Source organism: Micromonas pusilla (assembly GCF_000151265.4).
Source record: "Micromonas pusilla CCMP1545 genomic scaffold MICPUCscaffold_2, whole genome shotgun sequence".
Lineage (NCBI taxonomy): Eukaryota > Viridiplantae > Chlorophyta > Mamiellophyceae > Mamiellales > Mamiellaceae > Micromonas > Micromonas pusilla.
The window spans coordinates 52,271-79,258 of record NW_003315883.1 but is presented as its reverse complement, the minus strand read 5'-3'; the positions used below and the strand labels follow the sequence as shown (position 1 = coordinate 79,258).

At 63.6% G+C, this 26,988-nt stretch overlaps 10 protein-coding genes across 10 annotated transcripts; 5 read left to right on the top strand and 5 right to left on the bottom strand.

The window, feature by feature from the left end:
• Positions 1-969: 969 nt before the first annotated feature.
• On the top strand, positions 970-1,566 carry MICPUCDRAFT_38317 (uncharacterized protein; the record flags this gene model as incomplete). The annotated part of the gene is made up of 2 exons (XM_003056187.1): positions 970-1,035; positions 1,258-1,566. 2 exons carry the CDS (start codon positions 970-972, stop codon positions 1,564-1,566), a joined length of 375 nt encoding a protein of 124 aa, XP_003056233.1.
• A 46-nt stretch (positions 1,567-1,612) lies between these two features.
• Positions 1,613-3,412, bottom strand: MICPUCDRAFT_55006 (ATP-binding cassette superfamily; the record flags this gene model as incomplete). The annotated part of the gene is made up of 4 exons (XM_003055794.1): positions 1,613-1,932; positions 2,045-2,542; positions 2,587-2,926; positions 2,958-3,412. The coding sequence occupies 4 exons, from the start codon at positions 3,410-3,412 to the stop codon at positions 1,786-1,788; spliced, it is 1,440 nt and encodes a 479-aa protein (XP_003055840.1). The 3' UTR covers positions 1,613-1,785.
• Positions 3,413-3,525: 113 nt separating this feature from the next.
• On the bottom strand, positions 3,526-7,990 carry MICPUCDRAFT_55005 (ATP-binding cassette superfamily; the record flags this gene model as incomplete). The annotated part of the gene is made up of 8 exons (XM_003055793.1): positions 3,526-4,661; positions 4,803-5,021; positions 5,208-5,623; positions 5,807-6,021; positions 6,193-6,396; positions 6,499-7,074; positions 7,188-7,395; positions 7,599-7,990. 8 exons carry the CDS (start codon positions 7,988-7,990, stop codon positions 3,526-3,528), a joined length of 3,366 nt encoding a protein of 1,121 aa, XP_003055839.1.
• A 914-nt stretch (positions 7,991-8,904) lies between these two features.
• MICPUCDRAFT_55004 (uncharacterized protein) lies at positions 8,905-9,523 on the bottom strand (the record flags this gene model as incomplete). The annotated part of the gene is made up of 2 exons (XM_003055792.1): positions 8,905-9,405; positions 9,473-9,523. The coding sequence occupies 2 exons, from the start codon at positions 9,521-9,523 to the stop codon at positions 8,905-8,907; spliced, it is 552 nt and encodes a 183-aa protein (XP_003055838.1).
• Positions 9,524-12,664: 3,141 nt separating this feature from the next.
• On the top strand, positions 12,665-14,833 carry MICPUCDRAFT_46463 (uncharacterized protein; the record flags this gene model as incomplete). Its single annotated transcript, XM_003056186.1, has 4 exons — positions 12,665-12,921; positions 13,507-13,678; positions 13,802-14,040; positions 14,332-14,833. The coding sequence occupies 4 exons, from the start codon at positions 12,665-12,667 to the stop codon at positions 14,831-14,833; spliced, it is 1,170 nt and encodes a 389-aa protein (XP_003056232.1).
• A 627-nt stretch (positions 14,834-15,460) lies between these two features.
• Positions 15,461-15,673, top strand: MICPUCDRAFT_55001 (uncharacterized protein; the record flags this gene model as incomplete). The annotated part of the gene is made up of 1 exon (XM_003056185.1): positions 15,461-15,673. One exon carries the CDS (start codon positions 15,461-15,463, stop codon positions 15,671-15,673), a length of 213 nt encoding a protein of 70 aa, XP_003056231.1.
• A 1,718-nt stretch (positions 15,674-17,391) lies between these two features.
• Positions 17,392-19,509, top strand: MICPUCDRAFT_55000 (uncharacterized protein; the record flags this gene model as incomplete). Its single annotated transcript, XM_003056184.1, has 1 exon — positions 17,392-19,509. One exon carries the CDS (start codon positions 17,392-17,394, stop codon positions 19,267-19,269), a length of 1,878 nt encoding a protein of 625 aa, XP_003056230.1. The 3' UTR covers positions 19,270-19,509.
• Positions 19,510-19,630: 121 nt separating this feature from the next.
• On the bottom strand, positions 19,631-22,359 carry MICPUCDRAFT_71042 (R3H domain-containing prasinophyte-specific protein; the record flags this gene model as incomplete). The annotated part of the gene is made up of 5 exons (XM_003055791.1): positions 19,631-19,949; positions 20,093-20,330; positions 20,493-20,988; positions 21,206-21,404; positions 21,602-22,359. 5 exons carry the CDS (start codon positions 22,357-22,359, stop codon positions 19,631-19,633), a joined length of 2,010 nt encoding a protein of 669 aa, XP_003055837.1.
• A 486-nt stretch (positions 22,360-22,845) lies between these two features.
• ODA-LC1 (flagellar outer arm dynein light chain 1) lies at positions 22,846-24,026 on the top strand (the record flags this gene model as incomplete). Its single annotated transcript, XM_003056183.1, has 5 exons — positions 22,846-22,926; positions 23,090-23,247; positions 23,403-23,614; positions 23,738-23,848; positions 23,956-24,026. 5 exons carry the CDS (start codon positions 22,846-22,848, stop codon positions 24,024-24,026), a joined length of 633 nt encoding a protein of 210 aa, XP_003056229.1.
• A 55-nt stretch (positions 24,027-24,081) lies between these two features.
• Positions 24,082-25,355, bottom strand: MICPUCDRAFT_64013 (uncharacterized protein). The gene is made up of 3 exons (XM_003055790.1): positions 24,931-25,355; positions 24,448-24,741; positions 24,082-24,421 (listed from the first exon to the last, which is right to left on the bottom strand). The coding sequence occupies exons 1-3, from the start codon at positions 25,100-25,102 to the stop codon at positions 24,114-24,116; spliced, it is 774 nt and encodes a 257-aa protein (XP_003055836.1). The 5' UTR covers positions 25,103-25,355; the 3' UTR covers positions 24,082-24,113.
• Positions 25,356-26,988: the final 1,633 nt, after the last annotated feature.

The window sequence follows — 26,988 nt, the reverse complement described above, 5'->3', positions numbered from 1 at the left end:
CGGGTGAAAATGTCCGCGGGGGGCGGGAAAATTGGCTTTCACGCGCCCGAGACGTGTCGTGCTTCCGCGCCCCAGCGCCGTCCATTTCCGTCACCGGAAACGTATTAAAATGGGCCCTTCAACAGGCCAATAAGGTTAACTGTACACGCATACGAAACACGCACCGTACGTTGTACTTTCGTACAAGTACTTTCGTACGAAAGTACGAAAGTACTTTCGTACGATCGTCGTCGATCCGTCCGATCGCGTCATCATCATCCGCCGCCGCCGCGCGACGCGCGAGACGCGATGCCGACTCACTCGTCGTCGTCGTCGTCCCCGCCCGAAGGGGTCCTCCGCGCCGCGCTCGCGCTCGTCCACGCGCGCCTGGACCCCAAGCTCGCGCTCGCGGTCCTCATCGTCTTCTGCTTCAGGCGCGTTCTATACACACTGGTCCCCATACGACCCCGTCCGCGTGGTGAACGCCGATCCTTAAGGACTTTGCCCGGCGTCTCTCTCCGCCCACCCCTCGCTGGTTTCAATCCCGACACACCTCGACGCCCTTCAACTCCAACTGACGCCTTTCAACTCCACCCCGACGTTCGCTCGTATGGAACGACCCTCAGCGTCGGCGCGCGCAAGGCGTCCGGGATGCTCTCGCACCCTGGAAGCGTCTACGTCGGACGCCTCGAGGTGCGATCGATCTCCTCGCACTGGTCCCCATACGACCGCGTTCGCGTCGTGAACGCCGATCCTTAAGGACTTTCTCTCCCGGCGTGCGTTTCCCTCCGCCCAGGGTCCCTCGCTGGTTTCAATCCCGACGCACCGCGACGCCTTTCAACTCCACCCCTGACTGACTGACGCCTTTGGACGCGGAACGAACGACCCAAAAAGATTGTCGCCGCCGCGCTGCTCCTCGCGCCGAAGCTCGTCACGATCGGGTACGGCGAGACCCTGGGCGGCGCGCTCGTGTGCGTCGTCGAGGGCGCGATGACGGCGCTGAAGCCGCGCGGGGCGGCGTCGAGCGCCTTCTTTCTCGTCGCGACGTCCGCGGTGGTGCGCGGCGAGGCGCGTTCTGATTCCTCACACTGGTCCCCATACGACCCCGTTCGCGTTCTGATTCCTCACACTGGTCCCCATACGACCCCGTCCGCGTTGTGAACTTCATTCCTTAAGGACTTTTGCCGTCGTCTCTCTCCGCCCAGGGTCCCTCGCTTTCAATCCCCGCCCCTATGACGCCTTTCAACCCCGCTTCTGACGCCTTTCAACTCCACCCAGTGGGGATCGCTGCACGGCGGGTTCACGGAGGTGTTCTCGTCCTGGGAGCGGTTCATGGGGTGCTTCTTCGCGTGCGGCGTGGCGTGCGGCGCGGTCGCGAGGGCGATGCGCGTGGGCGTGAAAGCGCCGGCGCTGCCGAAGCCGCGGAGGAAGGAGAGCATGGACGGGGGGAGCCGCGCGATGGACGGCGGCGGCGGCGACGACGACGACGACGACGACGACGACGGCGGCGACGACGACGTCGCGAACAAGCCGCGCGCCGCGCGCGGCGGCGCCGCGACCGCGAGGCGACGACCGCGGCGGGCGTGACGACGGGACGGAAGTGCGCACGCGTAGGTAGCGCGCGACGTACCGTATGATATGTGTATATGAGATATTATAATAGCATGCATGAGGGTCGACGCGACGCCGCCGCGCTTTGGCGCCGGCGGCGCCGAAAAAAATACTGTACTGGTTTTTGGTTTTTGGTTTTTGGTTTTGGTTTTTTTTGGTCGCTGTTTCGGCCGCGGTCGGTCGATTCGCCGCTCATCACTTCCCGACCGCGTCCGCGATCTCGGACTCGCTCGCGATCCTCGCGAGCCGGCTCTCGTGCGCTCTCGTGCTCATCGTCCTCAAAAACTTACTCTGCTTCTCACCCGTCCGGTTCACGAGCGCGGTGAACTTTCCCTTGGGGTTCTTCACGGCCGTTCCATACGAAAACAGTTCATCGGTCAGTTGAAGGGGGCCCACGCGATCAAGTGTTGAAACCGGGCGATGGGTGAAAAACAAACTTTTGTACAGAACGCACCTTCAAAAGCTCCTCGGGCTCGCCAAACTCGACGAGCTCGCCGTCGTCCAAAAACGCAACCTTGTCCGAGTCCATGACCTGTGCGCGTTGAAAGGCGTCAGATGGAGTCGAAAGGCGCCGAGGGCGGGGATTGAAAGCGAGGGGAGGGCTCAGAGAAACGCCGGCAAAAGTCCTCAAGGATCGGCGTTCACCACGCCAACGGGGTCGTATGGGAAGCAGTCTCACCGTGTTCAGCCTGTGCGCGATCGTCAGCGTCGTGCACGCGGCGAACGCCTCGCGCACGGTCTTTTGGATGAGCGCGTCGCTGTCCATGTCAACCGACGCGGTGGCCTCGTCCATCATCAAGACGCGCGAGTTGCGAAGCAACGCGCGGCCCATGCAGAGCAGTTGCCGCTGGAGTTGTGAGGGTGCGTCAGATGGAGTTGAAAGGCGTCGAGGTGTGTCGGGCGTTGAAACCGTGGGGTGGGCGGAGAGAGACGCCCGCCGGGAGAGAAAGTCCTTAAGGATCGGCGTTCACCACGCCGACGGGGTCGTATGGGGACCGGTGTGGTAATAGAACGCGCCTGCCCGAGCGAGAAGTTGCCGCCGTTGTCCACCACCTCCATGTCGAGCTTCTTCGCGGCGTCCTCGGCCATGTGCTTCAGGCCCACCTGCTCGAGCGCGGACCACACCGCGGCGTCGTCGTGCTCGTCGAACGGGTCGAGGTTATTGCGAATCGTGCCGGCGAACATGAACGGGTCTGATGAGGGCGTTTGCCCATACGAAGCGACGTCGGGGTGGAGTTGAAAGGCGTCAGAAGCGGAGTTGAAAGGCGTCGAGGACGGGTATTGAAACCGAGGGGTGGGCAGAGAGATGCGCCGGGAAAAGTCCTTAAGGAACAGCCTTCGCCGCGCCGACGCGGTCGTATGGGAACAAGTGCGAGAGAAAAAAAGAGAACGCGCCTTGCGGGATCATCGCCATCTTGGACCGGAGCTGATGCAAACCCAGGGTGGAGACGTCCACGCCGTCGATCTTGATGACCCCGCCCGCGGGCTCGATGATGCGGAACAGCGCGAGGAACAGCGAGCTCTTCCCGCTGCCGGTGCGTCCGCAGATCCCGAGCTTCTCGCCCGCGGCGGCGACGAACGTGACGTCTTTCAACACGAGAGGTAAACTCGGTCGGTACCGCATCCTTAAATCGGACACCTCGAGGAGGCCCTTCGCGGGCCACGAATGCGGGAGCGCCGCGGCGATCACGGGATCGGTGTCGTGCTCGGACTCCTCGGGAAGGTCGACGTACTCCTTGACGCGCTCGACCGCGTTCATCTTCGTCTCGAGCTCCGTCGCCATGTTCGTCCCGTGCTCCAAATACTGAGGGTCGTTGTCCATACAAAGCGACGTCGGGGTGGAGTTGAAAGGCGTCAGAAGCGGAGTTGAAAGGCATCGCGGGCGGGGATTGAAAGCGAGGGGAGGTGGGCGGAGAGATACGCCGGGAAAAGTCCTTAAGGATCGGCCTTCACCACGCCGACGGGGTCGTATGGGGACCAGCGTACGGGACGCGCCTTAGTCACGTCCAACGCGTACACCAAACATAAACCGGCGACGCCCGCGGACACCGTCCCCGCGCGGCTGCCTTGAATCACGAGGAACGCGGTGCACGCGACGATGAGCGTCCCGAGGAACCGGAGCCGAGTTCCGAGCCAGCCGCTGCCGAGCTTCTGCGTGACGTACGCGTCCGCGTTGTGTTGCACGAGCCCGTCGCTCGTCGAGATGAAATGTTTCTCCGCGCCGAAGGATCGAATCGTCTCGACGCCGTTGACGGCTTCGCCTAGGCCGCTGTAGATGGGCGACCGCGAGATGGACTCGATGCGCTGCAGCTCGCGGCACGCGGGGATGTAGAAGCGCTGGATGGAGACGTACATGAACACGATCGGCGGGATCGCGAGCGTGAACCAGCCCGTTGCGGCGCACACCACGGCGAGCGTCGTGCAGATGGACGCGATGCAGCCCAAGAATTGGATGATGATGCCCGGGAGGATGATGTCGATCGTCTCCGTGTCTCTGGAGAACCTGTTGATGACGCGTCCGCTCGGGGTCGTGTCGAAGAACGCCATCGGGAACTTCATCACGCGTCCGATGAGCTGATCGTGCATGTTCTTCGCCGCGCGGACGAGGAAGAAGTAGATGAACAGCGACCGAAGGAAGATGGCGATGCCGTTGAAGACGAAGATGGCGAAGTAGACCCCCAGGTACCGGTTCGATTCCCACCCGTACGAGTCCGCGGCCCATCGCGAGAGCCAGTAATCCAGCGTCGCCTTCGAGCCGTACTCCATCGCGAACATGAACACCATGACCGGGACGCTGAACTTGGACCCGGTCGCGCGGTACAACGCGCCGTACACCGCGCCGCTGACGTGTCCGACGGCGCGCTCTTCTTCGACGTTCATATCCTCCTTCTTCCCGGGGCGGCCCGGCGGCGGCGGCGCGATCGGCGGGCCGGGCTTCGCCGCGGCCGCCGTGGGGCTCCTCGGGGACTTGCCGTCCACGCTGGGGCGCGACCCGACGGACGATTTCCGTCCATCTGTGGACGGCCGGCCGGATCCGCCGTCTTGCGACGCGCGTTTTTTCTCGTCGTCGTCTGGAGTTGAAAGGCGTCAGATGGAGTTGAAAGGCGTCAGGGGTAAAGTTGAAAGGCGACGCGGGCGGGGATTGAAAGCGAGGTGTGGGCGGAGAGACACGCCGGGAAAAGTCCTTAAGGATCGGCGTCCACCACGCCGACGCGGTCGTACGGGGACCAGTGTGAGATAGAACGCGCCGACGCCGTGCGCCGCCATGAGCGTCGCGAAGTCCAACCCCTTCGCCATCAGCTCCTTGTACGTCCCCACGTCCACGACCTCGCCGTCGTCGAGGACGACGATGGAGTCCGCCTTCGGGAGATACTGAAGCGCGTTCGTGACGAGCACGCGCGTGGCTTTCTTCATGAACGACCCCGCGATGACTGTTCCCGGGCGAAGGCGTCGGTCGGAGTTGAAAGGCGTCAGGGGTGGAGTTGAAAGGCGTCGCGGTCGGGTCTTGAAAGCGAGGGGTGATGGGCGGAGAGAAACGACGGCAAAAGTCCTTAAGAAACGGCGTTCACATCGCGAACGGGGTCGTACGGGGACCAGTCTCAGGTTATATATCTCACCCTTCTCGAACAACGCGGCGCCGACGTGGTTGTCCACGGCGCTGAGCGGGTCGTCCATGAGGTAGACGTCCGCGCTGGCGTACACCGCGCGCGCGATGGCGACGCGCTGCTTCTGCCCACCGGACAGCGTCACCCCGCGCTCGCCGATGTACGTGAAGTCTTTGTTCGGGAGCACGTCGAGGTCTTGCTCGAGCTGGCACGCCGCGATGGTCTTTTGGTACTTTTCCTCGTCGTAGGGCTTACCGAAGAGGATGTTCTCGCGGACGGTGCTGTTGAGGATCCACGCCTGCTGCGCGACGTACGCGACGGACCCGGAGACTTTCATCTCGCCCTCCACGCGCGGGACGAAGTAGTTCAGCCCGGACAGGAACGTGGACTTCCCGGACCCGACGCGGCCGATGACCATCGTCAGCGACCTGGGTTCAAAGCGACGTCGGGGTGGAGTTGAAAGGCGTCAGTCGGAGTTGAAAGGCGTCGAGGGCGGGTATTGAAAGCGAGGGACCCTGGGCGGAGAGACGCGCCGGGAGAGAAAGTCCTTAAGGATCGGCGTTCACCACGCCAACGCGGTCGTATGGGGACCAGTGTGACACAGAACGCACCCGGGTTTCAAATCCAGATCGACGCCTCCGAGCTCAAACGGCGGCTGCTCCGGCTCGTCCGTGTCGACGATGAACTCCTCGCCCTTCGCCTCCGCCTCCGCGCGCGCCTCGTCCTCCGCGGTCTTCTTCGCCTTCTGCTCCGCCTCCCACGCTTTCTTCATCTTGCGGCCTTGCGGCCCGGGGGGGAACTTGGGCGCCTCGGTTTTTTTCGGAACCTTTGGCCGCGTCGGGGTGGAGTTCAAAGGCGTCAGAAGCGGAGTTGAAAGGCGTCGAGGGCGGGGATTGAAAGCGAGGGACCCTGGGCGCAGAGACGCGCCGGGCGAAGTCCTTAAGAAACAGCCTTCACCACGCGAACGGGATCGTATGGGGAGGAGTCTGAGTCTCACCTTTGGCCACGCGAAGCGGCCGTTCGTCACGACCACGCGCCCTGGCTCGGACGCGTCGCGCTCCAGGTCGTCGCTCTCGTCCTGAAGCAAGAATGCGCCGAGGCGGTCCACCGCGTTGAGCGCGTTGAGCAACGTCGTGAGAAGGAACGGCACCATGATGAGCGGGAACCGCAGCATGTTGAACAACGCGAGCGCGGTGTACGCCTGTTCGCGACACGATACGATACGATACGACACGACACGATACGATTGGTCAGCGCGTGATCAGATTCGATGACGTGGCAGATCGTGTGGTGGGAAACGAACGAACGAACGACACGACACGAAAAGAAACGAAACGAATTTGAAGACGAAGACGAAGACGAAGACGAAGACGAAGACGCGACGACGCACCGTGCTAGCCTCCATGTCGTTCCCCGCGAGCGAGTACGACCCCAAAGAGCACACGGCGATGAACACCGGGGTGCTGAACAGCGCCACGCCGAACAGCGCGCCAACCTTCTGCGACGCCCAAATCAGCTTCACCTCCTCTTCGCGGATTTTATCCACGCGCGCTTTAAACGCCTTCTCCCAGGCGTAGTACTTGATGACGCGCATGCCGTTGATGACCTCGCTGAGGATGTTGACGCGTCGATCCGCGCACTTCACGAGCTTGAACCGAATCATGAACAGCGTCTTCGCGACTTTGAACGTCAACGGCGCGGCGACGAGGATGCACAGGAAGCCCACGAACGCGCTCCAGCCGATGATGAGGTAGAGCATCGCGAACGCGGCGACGATGAAGATGGGCGCGCACCACAGGTTATGAAGCAGCTGGAACACGTCTTGGAGCTTGTTGACGTCGTTCGACATGAGCGTCACGATCTTCCCCGTCGTCTCCTCCTGCGAGTGGGCGATTCCAGGGTACAAAAAAATGTAGTTCACCGGTCAGTTGCAAGGGGCCCACGCGATCAAATGTTGAAACCGGGCGGTGGGTGGGTGAAATACGTTTGCACAGAACGCGCCTGCAATCCCTTCGGCGAGAGCTTCAGGCACTTGCGATACAGCGCGCACATGAGCCGGTTCCGCACGCGCACGCCGAGCCGCTGCAGCGCGTAGTCGCTCTGCGCCTGGCAGAACGACTGAAGTACCCCCGCGAGCGTGAGGATCATCCCGTATATGTACATCTGTCGCGTGGACGCGCACCCGTCGCCGCCGTTTTCTCTGCGGGGTCGACGGGGTGGAGTTGAAAGGCGTCAGGGGTGGAGTTGAAAGATATCGCAGGCGGGGATTGAAACCGAGGAGTCGTCGGGCGGAGAGAAACGACCGCCCCGCCGGGAGATAAAGTCCTCAAGGAACGGCGTTCACCACGCGAACGGAATCGTATGGAAACCAGTGTGAGGAATCAAATCAAAACGTGCCTGCACTCGATCGCCTTCACGATCTGCTGCAGCAGCACCGGCCCGCTGAACAGCGACGCCTGCGCGATCGCGTACAGAATCCCCGTGCCCACGAACGTCGGCCTCGACCCCTTCAAGCACGCGCGCACGAGCGACGGGTTATCCGGATTTCGCTCTCGCTCCTCAGCCCAGTCGCGCTCGAACGCGTGCCACAGCGCTTGAGATTCCATCTCCGGGAGCCTACAGAGGTCGTGCGGCTCGAGGCGGCGGACTTGCCCGCGCGAGATGAGCGGCGTCGCTTGCGCGAAGACGAGCTGCTGGAAGACGTTCGGCTTGATCCATCGCACGGGCTCGAGGTCCGCGGCGGAGACGACCTGGCGGCCTTTCTCGTCGTCGCCGCCGTGGCTCTTTTTCAACATTTCGTCGCGTCGCGTCGGGGTGGAGTTGAAAGGCGTCAGGTGGAGTCGAATGGCGGCATCGCGGGCGGGCGTTGAAAGCGAGGGGTGATGGGCGGAGAGAAACAAACGCCGGGAAGAAAAGTCCTTAAGGATCGGCGTTCACCACGCGAACGCGGTCGTATGGGGACCGGTGCGATGACCAGAACTCGCCTCGCGCAAGCTGAGCGACCGGAAGGACTTCGCGTCGTCGTTCTTTTCCTCGAGCGCGACGTCCGCGGTGGACGCCATCGCGGCGATTGCTGGCGGCGCGAGACGTCGAGGGCGGGCGGGCGGCGTGCGTGCGCGGCGGCGGCGGCGGCGCGGTCGTCGTCTCGCTCGCGCGCGTCGCAGTGCGCGGAACGGCGGCGACGTCGCGTCGCGTGGAAAAAGCACTAATTCACGCCGGCCGGATGGATTTCCATGGCTGAGAGAGCTTCGACGCGGAATCGGATTGTGGCCGGCCACGTCACGCGCGAGCGATGTAGTAGTTGTAGTGTACGTGTACGTTTTGTATGAGTAACGAGTCAGAAATATCCTCCGCGGAAGTACAAGTTCTGTTATTTTTGGTTGAGATTAAAACCAAAAATCTCACCTAAAATTCACTCCCGCCGCCGCGGCCGCGCGATCAACCGCAACGGCTCCGGAAACGTCATCAACCCCGCGGCGTACGTAACCGGCAGCTCCCCGCCGTTTTCGCGCATCCGCCGTCGAAGCCCCGGAGACAACTCCAACTCGAAGTTGCGCAGAATCGCCGCTAAGAGCGTCTTAGGGCCGTTCCGTACGAGCGAACGTCGGGGTGGAGTTGAAAGGCGTCAGAAGCGGCGTTGAAAGGTATCATATGCGGGGATTGAAAGCGAGGGACCCTGGGCGGAGAGAAGCGCCGGGAAGTAAAGTCCTTAAGGATCGGCGTTTACCACGCGAACGCGGTCGTATGGGGACCAGTGTGAGATAGCACGCGCCTTGCCCTCCAACGTCGCGAACCGCGAGCCGAGGCACACGCGCGGGCCGCCGCCGAACGGCATGTACGCGTCCGGCGCGCTCTCGCCGTTCTCGCGCATAGCGGCCCACCGCTCGGGTCGGTACCGCGCGACGGCCTCGTCCGAATCCTCGCCCCAGCACTTCGGCAGGCGGCCGTACACGTACGGCGACATCCACAGGCCCGTCCCGGGGGGAACGCGAATCGTTCTCCTCCCGCGGGCGGAATCGTCTGGTCCGGGCTCGACGACGATATCGCCGCCGTCGCCGAGCTCCTCCGCCTGAGGGTCGAGGGTCCACACGAGCGAAGCGAACGTCGGAGTGGAGTTCAAAGGCGTCAGACGGAGTTGAAAGGCGCCGAGGGCGGGTATTGAAACCGAGGGCTGGTGGGCGGAGAGATCCGCCGGGAAAAAAAGTCCGTCCTCAAGGATCGGCGTTCACCGCGCCGACGCGGCCGTACGGGGACCGGTGTAATAAATATGAACGCACCTCTCGAACGACGACGAGCACGGCGGGGTACAGCCGCATCGCCTCCTTCATCGCGTCCTCGGTCAAGACCAGGCTCGCGACGTCCTTCGGGCCATTCCATACAAAAATAGTTCATCGGTCAGTTGAAAGGGAACGCGATCAAATGTTGAAACCGGGCGATGGGTGAAAAACTTTTGTACAGAACGCACCTTCGTCGTCCGCGGGAGCGCGCCGCCGTTGGCGTCGCAAAACGCGTCGATCTCCGCGACGACGTCCGCGAGCGCGGACGCCTGACGAGTTGACGTCGGGGCGGGTGGAGTTGAAAGGCGTCAGGGGTGGAGTTGAAAGGCATCGCGGTCGGGTCTTGAAAGCGAGGGACCCTGATGGGCGGAGAGAAACGACGGCGAAAGTCCTTAAGGATCGGCGTTCACCGCGCGAACGGGGTCGTATGGGGACCAGCGCGTGTGAGATAATACAGTAGAACGCGCCTCGTACGGATCCGACTTTTCCGCCGCCGCGCACAGAGCGCACAACGCGCACGCCACCGTCGCCGCCGTCGTGTCGTGCCCGGCGACCATCATCTCCGTCAGCGTCAGGTCGATCTCGTCCTGTCGGGGTGGAGTTGAAAGGCGTCAGTTGGAGTTGAAAGGCGTCGATGGCGGGGATTGAAAGCGAGGGGTGGGCGAAGAGATGCGCCGGCAAAAGTCCTTAAGGATCGACGTTCACCACGCCAACGCGGTCGTATGGGAACCAGTGTGACTCGAACGCACCTGGGTCAGCGGCGCGCCGGTGTCGGGGTCAGACGCGGTGAGCAGCGCGGTCAGGAGGTCCTTCGGCACGCTGAGGGTCGAGGGTCCGTACGAAGCGACGTCGGGGTGAAGTTCAAAGGCGTCAGATGGAGGAGTTGAAAGGCATCGCGGTGTGTCGGGATTGAAAGCGAGGGACCCTGGGCGGAGAGAAACGCCGGGAAAAGTCCTTAAGGATCGGCGTTCACCACGCCGACGCGGTCGTATGGGGACCAGTGTGAGACAGAACGCGCCTGAAATCCTCCCCCGCGTCGATCAACGCGCGGCGCTCGTCGCTCCGCTTCGCGAAGTGCGACTTCAGCCGCGATCGGTGCATCTCTCTTCTCTGCACCTCGGTCGTGTCGAACCGCTGGTACATCTGCAGGACGTCGTTCATGAGGTCCTGGTTCGCGACGTTGTACTCGCGGAACGACCGCTTCAGCGTCGCGGCTTCGCCGTCGGGATCGTCAGCGTCGACGACGTCGATGGATTCGCTGACGAGGGTAATTGACCATACGAGGCGACGTCGGGGTGGAGTTCAATGGCGTCAGAAGCGGAGTCACGAGGCGTCGAGGCGCGTCGGATCGTCCGTACGAAGCGAAACGCGGGGTGGGCGGAGTCGAAAGGCGTCAGGTGGAGTTGAACGGGATCGCGCAGGTCGGGGATTGAAACACAGTTGTAGGGGTTGTTGGGCGGAGAGAAACGACCGACCGCGCGCCGGGAAGTTAAGTCCTCAAGGAATTTTTGCGTTCACGACGCGAACGCGGTCGTACGGGGACCGGTGCGAGACAGAAGAGAACGCGCCTGAACAACGCCTCGTGGATCACCTCGAGGGTGACCGCCTGCGACGCGTCCGCGACGTCGACCTCGACGCCGCCGTTCTCGGGGTTCTCGCGCCCGTACGTATCGTCTATCCGCGCGTTCCAGTTCCTGACTAACGCCTCGGACGTGTCCGTTACTTTCCCCGCGAGTCGATCCAACGCGCCGCCGTTGACGCTCGCGGTGCCCATCTTTCGGTAACTCAGGGTCGAGGGTCCATACAAAGCGACGTCGGGGTGGAGTTGAAAGGCGTCAGAAGCGGAGTTGAAAGGCGTCGAGGTGCGTCGGGATTGAAAGCAGCGAGGGGTGGGCGGAGAGAAACGCCGGGAAAAGTCCTTAAGGATCGGCGAGCACAACGCGTGCGGGGTCGTATGGGGACCGGTGTGAAATAGAACGCACCTCATCCACCGCCCGCCCTTCGTGTTCACGAACCCCGCGGCGTCCTCGCGGAAGTACCTCGCGACCGCGCTCATGCCGCGGTCCGGGAACGTCGCGCTCGCGTCGTACATCAGCGCCCTCGCGATCGTCGGGTCCGTGACGTGAAACACGCGCTTCTGAGGGTCGAGGGTCCATACAAAGCATTCGTTGTCGGGGTGGAGTTCAGGGGCGTCAGAAGCGGAGTTGAAAGGCATCGCGGGCGGGGATTGAAAGCGAGGGACCCTGGGCGGAGAGACGCGCCGGGAGATAAAGTCCTTAAGAAACGGCGTTCACCACGCGAACGCGGTCGTATGGGGACCAGTGTGTATGATAGAACGCGCCTGAAGCATCGACACCTCGTGCAGCCCCTCCTGGACGCCGTAGCGCCTCGCCCATCGGAGGAGCGTCTCCGCGCCGCCGCCGACGAGGTCGACGCTGTTCCCCGCGATCGGCAGCGTCGGCGGGCGCGCGTACGTCGGCGGCGGCGGCGCGGAGGTCGCGGCGGCGACGTCCGCTCGGAGCTTCTTCGCGGCGGCGTCGACGATGGCGAGAGGGAGCGACAGGTTGAGGCTATACAAGCGAACGTCGGGGTGGAGTTGAAAGGCGTCAGTTGAAGTTGAAAGGCATCGAGGGCGGGGATTGAAAGCGAGGGGTGGGCGGAGAGAATCGCCGGCAAAAGTCCTTAAGGAACGGCGTTCACCACGCGAACGCGGTCGTATGGGGACCAGTGTATAGAACGCACCTGAGCGTCGACGACGACGACGACGACGCGTCGTCTCGCCGCTCCGCGCGCGTCGTCGTCGTCGTCGTCGTCGTCCGTCTCGGTCTCGACGCGCGACGCGACGGCGACGGCGACGGCGACGGCGACGGCGACGACGACGGCGACGGCGCGCGATGTCGCGGGGACGCGCGGTGGGGCGCGATGGACGCGGTCATCGAGAGTGCCGCGCCGCGCCCGTCTGGTCTCTCCAGTGCTCCTCCGTCTATCCCGAGACAACAGAACTGTATTCGATTCAAACTAAAAGCACATACGAACGACTTGTTCGTACTTGTACACGTACGAGAAACACGCGTGCACGCGTCGCATGTCGATGAGTGGTCCCTCTGCTGCACAGAAGAGGCACCCTTCCGGTCCTTTCGCGTTCTCCGATATCCGACGACACAACGACGCGCGGCGCGACTCGCCGCGACGATGCCGCCGCGCGAGGGCGCCGCCGCCGCGGCCCGCTCTCTGACTTGGCTCACCTCCCCGAGCCGCTCGCGCGACGCCGCCCTCGCGCTCGCGGCCGCGACGCTCTGGGGATGCGTCCTGTACCTCGCCCTCGGCGCGTCCGCGGCGCCGCGCGGCGCCGTCTTCGCCGTCTTCGTCCTCTACGTCGCCGCCGCCGCGCTCGGCCGTCTCTGCGCGCTTTTCCCGCCGACGCCGCCGCTGCTCGGGCACCTAGGCGCGTTCTATCTCACACCGGTCCCCATACGACCCCGTTCGCGTGGTGAACGCCGATCGATCCTTAAGGACTTTTCCCGGCGCATCTCTCCGGCCACACCACGCTTTCAATCCCGACACACCTCGACGCCTTTCAACTCCACCTGACGCCTTTCAACTCCACCCCGACATCGCTTTGTATGGAATGGCCCTCAGTCGCGGGATTCGCGCTGCGTAACCTTCCGGGGATCGGGCCCGCGGTAGGCGAGGCGGTGAACGACGAGACGAGCGCGTGGATGCGCACCGCCGCGCTCGGGGTGATCCTCACGTGCGTCCGGTTCTATACAAAAGTTTTTCACCCACCGCTCGGTTTCAACATTTGATCGCGTGGACCCCTTTCAACTGACGACCGGTGTACACACTTTTCGTACTGCACGTTGGAATCCTTTCTGGCCATGTCATCTCATCAGCCGCGCGGGGATCGCGCTCGACCTCGACGCCATCTGGTGCGTTCTATCTCACACTGGTCCCCATACGACCGCGTTCGCGTGGTGAACGCCGTTCCTTAAGGACTTTTCCCGGCGTGTCTCTCCGCCCACCCCTCTGCGTAGGCGTCTGCGCGGGCCCGTCGCGCGGCTCGCGCTCGCGCCGAGCACCGCGGAGGTGGTGGTCGTGACGCTGACGACGCGCGCGTGCGTTGGGTTGCCGTGGGGGTACTGCGTCGTCGTCGGGTTCCTCTTCGGCGCGCTGTCGCCCGCGATCGTCGTGCCGTCGTTGCTTAAGGTGCGTTCTATAGTATACAAACGTACGTTTTCACCCATCGCCCGGTTTCAACACTTGATCGCGTGGGCCCCTTTCAACTGACGACCGGTGGACTGTTTTTGTATGGAATGGCCCTATCATAAGTACGACGAGGACAGGAAAAAAATCCTCTGCGGCGGCGGCGGCGGGAGGGAGGAGGGGTCGCGGAGCCCCCCTCGTAACGCGCGGCGCGGGCGCGTTACCATCGGATGCCCCAAAGGAGGAGACGACCCGAAAGGCGGCGGCGGCGGCGGCGGCATCGGCGAGGACGGGCTCGCGACGATCGGCGTCACCGCGGCGAGCGTGGACGTGACGTACGCCATCGCCGGCTTCGGCGTCGCGTGGTGCGTCAGACTGGTCCCCATACGACCGCGTTCGCGTTGTGAACTTCATTCCTTAAGGACTTTTGCCGGCGCATCTCTCCGCCCACACCTCGCTTTCAACGCCCACACCTCGCTTTCAACGTCGCGTGGTGCGTTTCGTTTCGTTTCGTTTCGATTCGTTTCGATTCTGTTTCGATTCTGTTTCGATTCGATTCGTTTCGATTCTCCTCTTCATCCACGACGACCACACGATGCGCCACGTCAGCGAATCATATCGTATCTGATACACTCACTAACCAATCGAATCGACAGGAGCGTGATCGACGGGTCGACGGATCCGACGACGGCGGCGTGGAAAGCGCCCGTCGCGTTGCTCGCGGGCGTCGTCGTCGGCGTCGTCGCCGGCGTGGGCCTGGGCGCGCTCTTCCCGCGCGGAGACGAGGACGAGGACGACGACGAGGACGCGGACGGGAGCGCGGTGAACGGGAGCGTGGTGACCGACGGTGACGGTTCGGGTTCCGTCCGCCCCCAGAACGGTGACGGTTCGTATCGCGCCGCGCGCGAGGACGTCGACGACGCGCGCGCGTTCGCGCTGCTGACGACGTCGCAGTCCATCTTATTCCTCGGGTCGCACCTCGACGCCACCGGCGGCGCGAGCGTCGGCGTCATACTCGCCAGCGCGTTCGCCGCGCGAATGTACGGGGACGCGGCGTCGACGCGCGCGGAGAAACCCCTCGCGGTGATATGGAGTCAGGCGCGTTCTATACGCCGGTCCCCGTACGACCGCGTCGGCGCGGTGAACGCCGCTCCTTAGGGACTTTTCCCGGCGCATCTCTCCGCCCACCCCCCGGTTTCAACACCCGCCCTAGATGCCTTTCAACTCCGCTTCTGACGCCTTTGAACGCCTCCACCCCGACATTCGCTCGTATGGACGATTACCCTCAGCTCGCGGAGCCGGCGTTGTTTTCTCTCATCGGCGCGTCTGTGGACTTTTCGTCGTTGGTGCGTCCGTCGCGCGTCGAGACCGCTTTCCACGCGGCAGGGCGTGTAGCGTCGTCCGACCGTCACCGACCCCGCGTCTCTCTCTCTCCATCTCTCCATCTCTCCATCTCTCTCTCTCTCCATCTCACTTTCTTCCACGTCAGCGAATCTCGTCGGCGTATTGACCAATCCCGTTCCTCCGTTTCCTCCGACGACCAATAAAAAAATCGCGTCGCGTCGCAGGACGGCGCGGAGACGGCGTGGGGGTTTCTCATCTTAGGCGCGTTCTATCTCACACTGGTTCCCATACGACCGCGTCGGCGTGGTGAACGCCGATCCTTAAGGACTTTTCCCGGCGTGTCTCTCCGCCCAGGGTCCCTCGCTTTCAATCCCGACACACCTCGACGCCTCACAACTCCAACTGACGCCTATGAACTTGACCCCGACGTCGCTTTGAACGATGGAACGGCCCTCAGCGTGCGGCTCGCTCGCGCGGTTCGTCACCGCGTACGCCTCCACCGGCGGCGGCGGGCATCTGACGTCGCACGAGCGAACGTTCCTCGCGATCGCGTGGACGCCGAAGGCGACGGTCCAGGCTGCGCTGAGGCGCGTTCACCTGTATTCACACTGGTCCCCGTACGACCGCGTCGGCGCGGTGAACGCCGATCCTTAAGGACTTTACTTCCCAGCGGTCGCATCTCTCCGCCCACCACCCCTCGCTTTCGATCCACGACCTCGACGCCTTTCAACTCCTTCAACTGACGCCTTTCAACTCCACCCCGACGTCGCTTCGTATGGGCAATTACCCTCAGCGCGATTCCGTTGGACGCCGCCGTCGCGAGCGGCGGCGTCGCCGGGGAGGCGCGTTTTTTTCTCTTCTTCTCTCTTCAGACTGCTCGCCATACGTGCGATCCCTCCCGTTCGCGCGTCGCGCGTCGCGCGTCGTCTCTCGAGGACGTTCTCTCTCTTCACGACGCGCGCTTCCCTTTCGACGTGACGTTTCACCGCGACCGGTGCCGTTCGACTGACCGATGAACACCCGACCGCGATCGATCGAGTTCACCCCGCAGACGGCGTACGATCGAGGGAAGACGGTGCTGTCGCTCGGCGTGCTCGCGATCGTGTGCACCGCGCCCGCGGGCGCGCTGGCGGTCGCGCACTACGGCCGGAGGCTCATACGGCGGAGGGCGATCGACGAGATCCAGCGCGAGCGGAGTCGCGCGGGGGACGGGCGCGCGTGAGCGATCGACGAGATCCAGCGCGAGCGGAGTCGCGCGGGGGACGGGCGCGCGTGAGCGAGCGACGAAAGAGGCGCGCGCGCATCCTAATGATACGACGCGGCCGACGCCGACGATCGCGCGCGCGGGGTGGCCGACGCCGACGCCGACGCCGACGCCGACGCCGAAGTCGCGCGCGCGAGCGCGACGGACGACGAAGCCACCGCGTCGTCCTCGGCGCGTCTCCCTCTGGTCGCGCGACCCGCGACCGCACTGGAGGAAAGGGTTGACCGTGACCCTCGCCTCTGTCGCGTCAACGCCGTTTATTCCGAGTGCTTCAAGCGGGCTTGAAAGGGGGAATTTGATACCGGAGGTCGGGTGATGAAATCGTCCGCGGCGATATATTTCTGGTTCGGACAACTTACAGTAGGCCTTTCCCTCCGCACGAGGCACACTTCCCGACGCACGGTCGCACGCATCGCGACCGCCGCATCGACCGGTGACCTGAAGTGCACCGCCCGCCCGCGTTCGCATCGACGCTCCGCGCGCACACGCGAACAAACACCGTCGCGTCGCGCGCGACAGAACGCTTTCCGCGCCCGTCGATCGATCGACCGGACCTTTTTCGTGGTTTCCACCGATCCCGCGTCAAATCGTGCTCCGAAAGCGCGCTCCCTTCCCCTCAAGCGCGAGCCGTCGAGTCGATTTCACGACGAAGATGCCTTCCACGGTGCGTGTCGTCCCGTTGACACCCCCGTCCACGCGATCGCGTCGTCGCGTCGTCGCGTGAACGAACCGTTCCGAAGTGTCCGGTCCCAGGTTTTCAATAATCGTGCGCGACCTTTCGCGCACAAATCATCATCATCACAAATCTGTTCGCGCTTCGAGACGCGACTTCAGTTGCGGAACAGTTTCGGGAACGGTTTTTTTTTTAAATCCGCCGCCCGCTCGCGAGCGTTCCTCGTACTGACGACGAACGTCACGTCTCCCACCCGCCGTCCTCTCTTCTCGTCGTCTTCAGAAGCGCGACAACCGCGGGAGTTCCTCCGGGTTCGTGACCCGCGCGCTCTTCTTCGCGTTCATCTTCGCGATCTCGTGCGTCGCCGGCGTACGCGCGGCGGACGAGCCGTTCGAGGCGACGCAGATTGGAAAGTATGACAATACAAATTCAGGTATGTCGCTTGTCACATCCGTCGCACTGTCTGGCTCCACAATCGTCGGCGGTACTTCTAGCGGCGGCATGGTCGTATGGAAAATGGGCACAAACGGCAACGTGACAAAGACCGCGACGATCCCGGACGGTACGCAGAGCAAAAACGACGTCCGCGGGCTTTCCGGCTCCATCGTCATCCGGGGGACCGAGTACCCTGACACCAGCATGTGGTACAGCCAGACGACTGACGTTTACGAATTGGGTGACGATGGCAGCTCTGCGCTCCTCAAGTCTATTGCCGGGCAAGGCAATGCCGCGATCGACGGCGATGTGATCATCACCAGCGATCGGGACGATGTTAACTCTTACGCACACGGCAAGGTGTTCCTTTACGAGGTGGGAGCACACAAATACGAGAATGTTACGCTGACTGGAGAATATCGGGGTCCAACACCCAGAGTGAACCTAGGACAGTACATGGCACTCTCCGGCTCCACTGTCTTCGCCGCCGACATTTATAACTTACACGAGTTAGAGTATAACCCGGGTGTCGGGATAACAGATGTCGGGTCCCCTATCAAACTCCCTGGTAACTGGAAAATATTATCATTAGCTACAACCGGCTCCATCACCGTCATGTTGCTCTCCGACGGCCTCAAAGCTTATGAAAAGCAAGCTGACGGCAGCAAGAAGGAGCATGTACTCATCTCGAAGGACTACGAGGCGTCCGATTACTTCGGCTACTCCGTCGCGGTATGCGGCTCCACCATCGTCGTCGGCGCGATATATGACGACGACAAGTGGGCCAACTCCGGGTCCGTGTACGTGTTCGAGAAGGACGCCGACGACGGCGCGTTCGTGCAGGTCGACAAGCTCACCGCGGCGGACGGCGCGGCGCAAGATCACTTCGGCAAGTCCGTCGCGTGCGAAGGCTCAACCATCGTTGTTATGGCAAAATCCGGTGTGTATTTCTATCGAATGAACCGCGGAGTCGACAGCGCCGATACTGTATCGACGTCGGGCGAACAAAGCTCGACGTTCGAAGGCACCGCGATCATGCAAAAAATCACGGAATACGCGGCCGAGCACGACGAAGTGTTCGCGCAAAACCAAGCGTTGACGACGGAGGCCATAGAGGTCCGCACGAAGCTCGCCAACCTGCGCGAGAAGCGCGAGGCGCTCATCAACATGACCGTGGACGACCCCCCGCTCCCCGTCATCGACATGAGCGCGCTCAGCGTGGACAACGTGACCGTCGGCGAGAACGCGACTTCCGGTCTCGGCGACGCCGCGGCGTCGACGTCGACGGACGCCGTGGACCTCGTCGCGGAGTTCCAGAAGGCGCACGACAAAGTCATCGCAGACACCACGGAACTGCAAAAGGAGATCGACTATCTTCGCGTGAAGCGCGGCGAGATCGTCGACCTGATGGTCGGACACACGCCGGTCCCCGTCGTGGACTGCGGCTCGGACGCGTCAGCCGCCGCCGCCCGCGGCGCCGCGCTCGGCGAGACTCCCGCGACGAACTCGACGCTCATCATGGAATACGTCGCGGATTACCAAAAGAAGCACGACGAGGTCATCGAGAAGACCAAGGTCGTGAAGGAAGAGATCGCCCACGTGAACGCCATTCGCGACAAGATCATCAAGTTGAATCCCGCCATCACCATCGACGTGACCGGTCACGAAGCCACGACGGCGTCCGCGCTCGGGGCTGCGCTTCGATTCTCGTCGTCCGCGGCTTTGCGCGTCGGCGCGCCCGCGCTCGCGCTCGCCGCCGTCGCCGCCGTCGCGGGCGCCGCGTTGAGCAAGTCTCGACTCGACCGGCGCCGCCGCGTCGGGGCGGACGAAGAGACGCTCCTCGTCGAGGGTACCAAGTACGGCGCCGTGCACGCGTGAGCGAACGACCACTGAGTATTTGCGCTTCATCGCGCGTGGCCTCCGGGTCGTGCGTGTGTACATATCTAAAACGGACGAGAGTGTGGAAGGGGTGACATGAACATGAGCCTGGCAAGGCGCCCTTATATAAGTAGCTCTACTTCGACGGGCGCGAAAGCGCGAAAGCGCGAACGCGTCGACCGTCAGTACCTCCGAGTCTATCCTTATATAATTGTACATAGTATGCAATTTCAATTATTTACTTTTAACCGATGTCGCACGCGTGGTCGCTGAAGGCGAAGGGTCGATCCCCTCGGAATAACTCTGTCGCATCAACGCTGATCGTGGTTCCAGTGATATCATAGCGCTATCAAAACGTAGTCTAAGCTTCGTCGTCGGCGGCGGCGTCGGCGGCGTCGTCGTCGTCGTCGTCCTCGCGCTTGCGCTTCGTCCCGATCTCTTCCTCCGGGGGTCCATCGGAATCGCTCTCGTCGTCGTCGTCGTCGTCGTCGTCGTCGTCGTCGTCAGACTCGGCCTCCTCCTCCTCCTCCTCCTCCTCCTCCTCCTCCTCCTTTCCATCCTCCTCTTCCCCCCCGCACCCCCCGCCGCCTTCTTCCTCGTACCTTCTCGCCATCGCCGCCCACACGTCCCCGCCGCTCAGACCAGGGAGCGCGTCGTCGTCGCCGCCAAAGCCGCGCGACCTGCGTGGGTGAAGCGATCGGTCAGTCGAACGTCTTACCGGTCAAACGTTGAAAGGGAAGCGCGGGTGAAGAGTGACGACGGGGAAAGTCCTTAAGGATCGGCGTTCACCACGCGAACGGGGTCGTATGGGAAGCAGTCTCACCGCGTCGCGATCGACGGATTCGCCATCAGCACCGAAACCGGCGGGTTCGGCGGCGGCGCGTCGGCGTCGGCGTTCGCGGCGTCGACATCGGTCGCGTTCTGGTTCGGTTCGCCGGCGCCGGCGGTCGTCTCGAACCGCTGATGCTTCGCTTTCGCGAGCGCGACCTCGACGAACGCGTCGTCGTCGTCGGCTTCGCCTTCGCCTTCGCCGTCGTCTTCGTCGCCGGCCCCGCCGGCTGCTGTGATAGGCCGAGGGAAGACACGTGTCAGTCGCGCGTGCATGTGATTGGTGGATAGCGTTCCCACGCGTCAAAACGTGAGGTTCATAGCGCGCGATAGAACTCCTTAAGAAACGACGATCGACACGCGAACGGAATCGTATGGGAAGCAGTCTGTCTCACCGTCCCCCTCGTCGTCGTCGTCGTCGTCGTCGTCGCCGCCGTTCATCAAAAGGTACTCGCGGTCCGCGGGGTCCTCGCCCGCGAAGAACCGCTCGTACACGTCCCACGGATCGCAATCGAACACGTCCTCGCTCAGATAACTCTCGTGCCTCACGAGCGCTCTCCAGCCGTGGGCGTCGAGCACCGCCGTGCGCTCGCGGTCTCTCAGGATCAGATACGCGACGGTGACGCGATGGAATTTGAGCACGGCGCGCGCGAAACGCGTCTGTTCCGATCCGCCCTCTCTGGTCGCGACGGTTGACGTTCCATCTTCCGATAACGCATTTAATGCGGCGTTATCATCATCATCATCATCATCATCATCATCATCATCGTCGTCGTCGTCATCATCATCATCGTCGTCGTCGTCCATGTGCGCGCGCGCCGCCGGCCCCGCGACCGCGGCGATCGCCCGCGCGTTGGCGCGCGCCGTCTCCGCCGCGAGTTTCCTCCGCCGCTTCATCAGGGTCGAGGGTCCGTTCAAAGCGATGATATCGGGGTGGAGTTCAAAGGCGTCAGAAGCGGAGTTGAAAGGCGTCGAACGCGGTGTGTCGGGATTGAACGCGAGGGGTGCGCGGAGAGATGCGCCGGGCGAAGTGAAGTCCTTAGGGATCGGCGTTCACCACGCCGACGCCGTCGTATGGGGACCAGTGTAATAAATAATATGAACGCACCTCCATGTACGCGCCGCGAAGCGCCGCGTCGTACACGCCTCGTTCCCCTCCTAAATCCGCGAGCGCGTTTATCTTCACGAACGCGGTCGCGGACGAGGTCGTCGTCGTCTCGTCGTCGTCGTCGTCGTCGCGGGTCCAGACCTTCCGTTTGGACGATTCGCGCGCGCGACACGGCGGGCACAGATCGCGTCGTCCGCCGCTGAGGGTAATTGTCCATACGAGCGAACGTCGGGGTGGAGTTGAAAGGCGTCAGAAGTGGCGTTGAAAGGCGCCGAGGTGTGTCGGGATTGAAACCGTGGCGTGGGCGCAGAGATGCGCCGGGAGAAAAAGTCCTTAAGGATCGGCGTTCACCGCGCCGACGCGGTCGCGTGGGGACCGGTGTCGTATAGAACGCACCTCAGGCTGCGCGCGACGGCGACCCTTCCGTCTTCTTCCACCCCGCCGCCGTCGGCGCCCTCTTCCGCGGCCGCGCACGGCGACGGGCGGTGGAACCACCGCCCGGGTTTCAAGACGCCGCCGCAGCCGTGGCACGAGCCTTGCCCCGGGGGGAAGTCGCGCGGATGGCAGCGCGAGATCTCGCGATGGTAGCTCGCGCGCGCGCGCGCGTTGCCGCCGCCGTATCCGCCGCCGTCGCGCCGGGGGATCTTCAGCGCGCGGTACACGTCGAACGGCGCGTCGCGGAGGTCCATGAGCGAGTCGTCGTGCGCGCTGACGCGCGCGTCGTCGTCGTCGTCGTCGTCGTCCTCGGCGACGGCGCGCGCCGCCGGCATCGTCGTCGTCTTCGTCTTCGTCGTCTTCGTCGTCGTCGTCGTCGTCGCCGCGACGTCTCTTCTTCGGAATATCGTGACCACGCGCGTCCCCGACGCGTCGTCGCCCTCGCTTCGACTTCCGAGCCCCAACGCGCGACAGCGCTCGTGCACGAGCGCGCGCTCGTCCTTCGAGAGCTCGTCCAGGGTCAGCGACTCCGAGTCGCGCGAATGAGTGCTGCAGTTGGATCCGCCGGAATTCGATTCCGCGTCGACGCCGGCGGAGCTCCTCCTCTCCTCCGCGACCGCCTTCGCGCCGTCGCCCGCGGCGAACGCGTCCACGATCGCGCGCCAGCGCGCGGTGGTGGCCGCGGCGGTGGTCGCGGCGGCGGCCGTCGCGCCGTCCATTCTGGGGACGGACAGACCGTCGGCTCTCGCGTCACACAAAGTTCGTCCGAGGCGTTCGTTCGTCCGGCGCGATGAAAACGAATAATTCTCCTTTCAATAACAAAAGACCAAACGACATTTCAAGCCAAGCCACGGGTCAAAGTCGGGCACCCCACCGTACACACGTACTTTCGTACTTTCGTACTGTTCACGTACACGTCGCGCTGGTCGTCGTCGTCCTGTCCCGCGCAAACCGGCGGGCTCGACCGCCGCGGGCGCATCACAACGTCGCGTCGCGCGGGTCGAACGCCCACCGCGCGTCCCCCCCTCCCCCCTCGCTCCCCGCGTCGCCGTCTCCGCGCCGCGTTCGAAGCGAGCGAGCGCGCGTCGCCGTTCGCGTTCGCATTCGTCGTCGTCGTCGTCGTCGCCGTTCGCGCGTCGTCGCGCGCGCCCGATAAGGGTACCGCACACAACACTCCTCCATCTCCTCGCTTAGCGACGGTCGCCATGGCGAAAGCGACGACGTGCAAGGACGCGATCAAGGCGTTAGAGGCGGAGAAGGGCGTCGTCGCCGCGGAGCAAGAGAAGGTGCGCATCGCGCGCGACGCGTCGTCCGTCTCTCTCTCTCTCTCTCCCTCTGTCTCTCTCCGCGCGCGCGCCCCGCGCGTTCGAAATCATCGTCGCGAGGAGCGAGCGAATGAAGCGGCGACCGACCGTCCTCCTCCCCCCGTCGTCCTTCTCCCGACCGCAGGTTCTCCTCTTCGCGAAGGTCCCGCCGATCGAGAAGATGGACGGGTCGCTCTCGACGCTCAAGGCGTGCGCGCACTTGTCCCTGAGCACGAACAACATCGAGAAGATCAGCGCGCTGAGCGGCCTGGACAACCTGAAGATCTTGAGGCGCGTTCTTCTGTATTCACACTGGTCCCCGCACGACCGCGTTCGCGTGGTGAACGCCGTTCCTTAAGGACTTTTGCCGTCGTCTCTCTCCACCCACCCCGCGCTTTCAATACCCGACCTCGGCGCCTTTCAACTCCACTTCTGACGCCTTTCAACTCCACCATCAGCCTCGGAAAGAATCTCATCAAGAAGATCGAAAACTTGGACGGCGTGGCGGCCACGCTCGAGGAACTGTGGATCTCGTACAACAACATCGAGAAGCTCACGAACATCGACAAGCTCACGAATCTCCGCGTGCTGTACATGAGCAACAACAAGGTGGCGGACTTTAAAGAGCTCGAGAAGTTGTCGTCGCTGGCGAATTTATCAGGCGCGTTCCGTGCAAATAACAAACGTATTTCACCCGGCGTTCTTCGGTTTCAACACTATACATCGCGTGGGTCCCTTTCAACTGACCGATGAACGTTTCATTTTTTGTACCCTGGAACGACTCTATCATCAGAGCTGCTGCTGGTGGGGAACCCGGTGTACACGGCGTCGGAGGACGCGCAGAGCCTCGGGAGCGAGTACCGCATCGAAGTTTTGAAACGCGTGCCGCAGCTCGTGAAACTAGGTGCGTTCTGTACAAACGTTTTTCACCCACCGCTCGGTTTCAACCTTTGATCGCGTGGGCCCCTTTCAACTGACCGGTGAACTGTTTTTGTATGGAATGGCCCTCAGACGGCGTCCCGGTGGACGTGGACGAGAAGGAAAAGGCGAAGGAGATGTTAGCGGAGGAAGCCGCGGCGTGAGAGGAGGGGCGCCGGCGGAGAGGCGGCGACGCGCGCGAAATAATAATAACCTCACGAAGATATCTTATGCGTCACGTCAGTCGCGCTTCACCGAGTCGAAACCCGCGCGTCGTCGCCGCCGACGCCGCCGCCACCGCCGCCGCTCACCGCCGCCGGCGTCCCGACAGCCGGTACGTCGCGCGCTTCAACCCCGCGTCGGTGAAGACGTCGTTGTCGCGACTGTACGCCGTCGGCGTGCGCGTCGACGACGACGACGACGCGTCCAGCGAACGCTCTTGCCATCGACCGACCGCGCGCGTCTGCGCCGTCGCGTCGAGCGTCTTCGTCGCGCCGGCGCCGGGGACGTAGTCGGATCGCGGCGACGCGGGCGACGTCCGCGGCGGCGGCGGAAGGACGCGCCACGCCTCGTCGTTGTGGTCGTCGTTTTGGACTGGCTCCCATACGACCGCGTTGGCGTGGTGAACGCCGATCCTTAAGGACTTTTGGTTTTGGTTTTGGTTTTGGTCGTCGACGAGGTTTTGGTTTTCGTCGTCGCCGCCGCCGCCGCCGTCCGTCAACGCGCGCGCGAGTCGCGCGAGCGCGTCTCTCCGCCACCCCGCGTCCTCGCCCGCGTCTTCCTCCAAGTCTTTCGCGCATCTAACGAGAAGCGCCGCGCACTCGCGCTGCGCGCCCGCCCTCGCCGCCGCCGCGCGCCCGTCCGCGCTCGCCGCCGCCGCTGAGGGTAATTGTCCATACGAGCGAACGTCGGGGTGGAGTTGAAAGGCGTCAGGTGGAGTTGAAAGGCGTCGTGGGCGGGGATTGAAAGCGAGGGACCCTGGGCGGAGAAAAACGCCGGGCAAAGTCCTTAAGGAACGGCGTTCACCACGCCGACGCGGTCGTATGGGGACCAGTGTACAGAACGCACCCGCCGGACCGCGCCCCGCGCCGCTTCCTCCTCCTCCTCCTCCTCCTCCCTCGCGCGTCGTCGCGCGCCGTTCCCGCTCCTCCTCGAGGCTGCCGTCGCCGCCGCCGTCTTCGTTCGCTGACGCCACACCCAGCTGGGCCCCGCCGAGGCGCGCGTACGCGCGCTCCGTCATCCCCGCGTCGGCGCGCGTCGGCGGCGGCGACGCGTCCCTCGCCGACCGCAGCCGCGCCGCGATCGCCGCCGTCGCGCTCGACGCGCCGTCCCACGCCCGCAGATCCCGCTCGAGCTCCCTCGCGCGATTTCGCGTCTCGAACAGCTCGCGCGCTTTCTCGTCGTCGAGCGCGCGCTCGAGCTCGAATTGGCGCGCTTGCTCGGCGAGTTTGCGACGCAAGGTTTTCGCCGAACGCGCGTACCTGAGGGTCGTTCCATACAAAGCGACGTCGGGGCGAAGTTCAAAGGCGTCAGTTGGAGTTGAAGGCGTCGAGGACGGGGATTGAAAGCGAGGGGTGGGCGGAGAGATGCGCCGGGAAAAGTCCTTAAGGATCGGCGTTCACCACGCCGACGGGGTCGTATGGGGACCAGTGTATGGGACGCGTACGCTCGGTTCCGCGACGCGTGCTCCGTCTCGACGCGCCGCGCGACGCTCAGCGCCGTCGCCGCCTGTGGTTACACGTAGGGTTCAGATGCATAGGGGTTTTTAGGGTTTAGGGCGTAGGGTGGTTTAGGAGAAGCGAAACACCGCGAAGTCGGGACGGTCGCGCGGGGACGTAGACGGCGAAAGTCCTCAAGAAACGGCGTTCACCGCGCGAACGCGGTCGTACAGGGACCGGCGTGAGATAGTCGAGTCGCGTCGCGCGCCTTGGTCGCGCTCTTCCCCCTCTGCTCGTCCATCACGGACATCTTATTCGTGTGCTCCGACTGATACGCGAGCTCGCCGCGCATCTGCGCGTTCTCCGCGATCGTCCGCTTCGTCCCCTCCTCCAGTCGCGCGTCCGTCCACGCCTTCATGTTCGTCTTGACGGCTTTAGGGTCGAGGGTCCGTTCGAAGCGACGTCGGGGTGGAGTTGAAAGGCGTCAGAAGCGGAGTTGAAAGGCGTCGAGGGCGGATATTGAAAGCGAGGGACCCTGGGCGGAGAGACGCGCCGGGAGATAAAGTCCTTAAGGATCGGCGTTCACCACGCCAACGCGGTCGTACGGGGACCAGTGCACGGGACGCGCCTTTAAACGTCTTCGCGTGCTCTTTTCGCGCCGCGTCCAACTCTTCCGACGCGCGCAGCCTGACGAGGGTAATTGCCCACACAGCACGGACGAAGAAGCGACGAAGAAGCGTCGAGGTGAGTCGGAATCGCGAGGCGGGCGGCGTCGCGGCGCGCGCGTCGGGGTGGGGGCGGAGAGACGAAAGGACTGACGGGAAAGGAAAGAAGTCCTTCTCGACGCGGTCGGTCGCGCGGAAACCATTCAATACAGATATATTGTGGTTCACCGGTCATCAGTTGAAAGGAGACGCGATCAAATGTTGAAACTGAGCGGTGGGTCACCGGTCGGACGCGCCTGATCTCTTCCAGCCTCGCCGCGTGCGCGACGCGTCTCTGGCTCAGCAGCGCTCGCTTCTCCCCGAGCTCGTCCTCGAGCGCGCCGCGCGTCGCCGCGAACGTCTCGAGGTCGGCGATCGACGCGTCGAACGCCGCCGTCTCGTCGCGCAGGCGCGTCTCCTCCGCGATGGCATCCGCGCGCGAATCCCTCGGGGTCGAGGGTGATTGTCCGTACGCGACGTCGGGGCGGAGTCGAAAGGCGTCAGAAGCGGAGTTGAAAGGCGTCGAGGGAGGCGTGTGCGTCGGGATTGAAAGCGAGGGGTGGTGGGCGGAGAGAAACACAATACGCCGGGTGGAAACGTCCTTAAGGATCGGCGTTCACCACGCCGACGACGCGGTCGCGCAGGGACCGGTGTGATGAGATAAAATACGCACCTCAACGCCGCCTCGTTCGCGACGCGCAGCGCCTTCAGGTCGCTCGCGCGACGCGCGAGGCGCGCCGTCGCGTCGTCGAGCGCGTCGTCCT

Coding starts and splice junctions, on each gene's coding strand:
- MICPUCDRAFT_64013 (XM_003055790.1), bottom strand. CDS start 25,102: ATGACGGAGCGCGCGTACGCGCGCCTCGGCGGGGCCCAGCTGGGTGTG. Junction 24,742..24,930: donor CGCGGGGCGCGGTCCGGCGG/GTGCGTTCTGTA, acceptor AATTACCCTCAG/CGGCGGCGGCGAGCGCGGAC. Junction 24,422..24,447: donor ATGGGAGCCAGTCCAAAACG/ACGACCACAACG, acceptor GAGGCGTGGCGC/GTCCTTCCGCCGCCGCCGCG.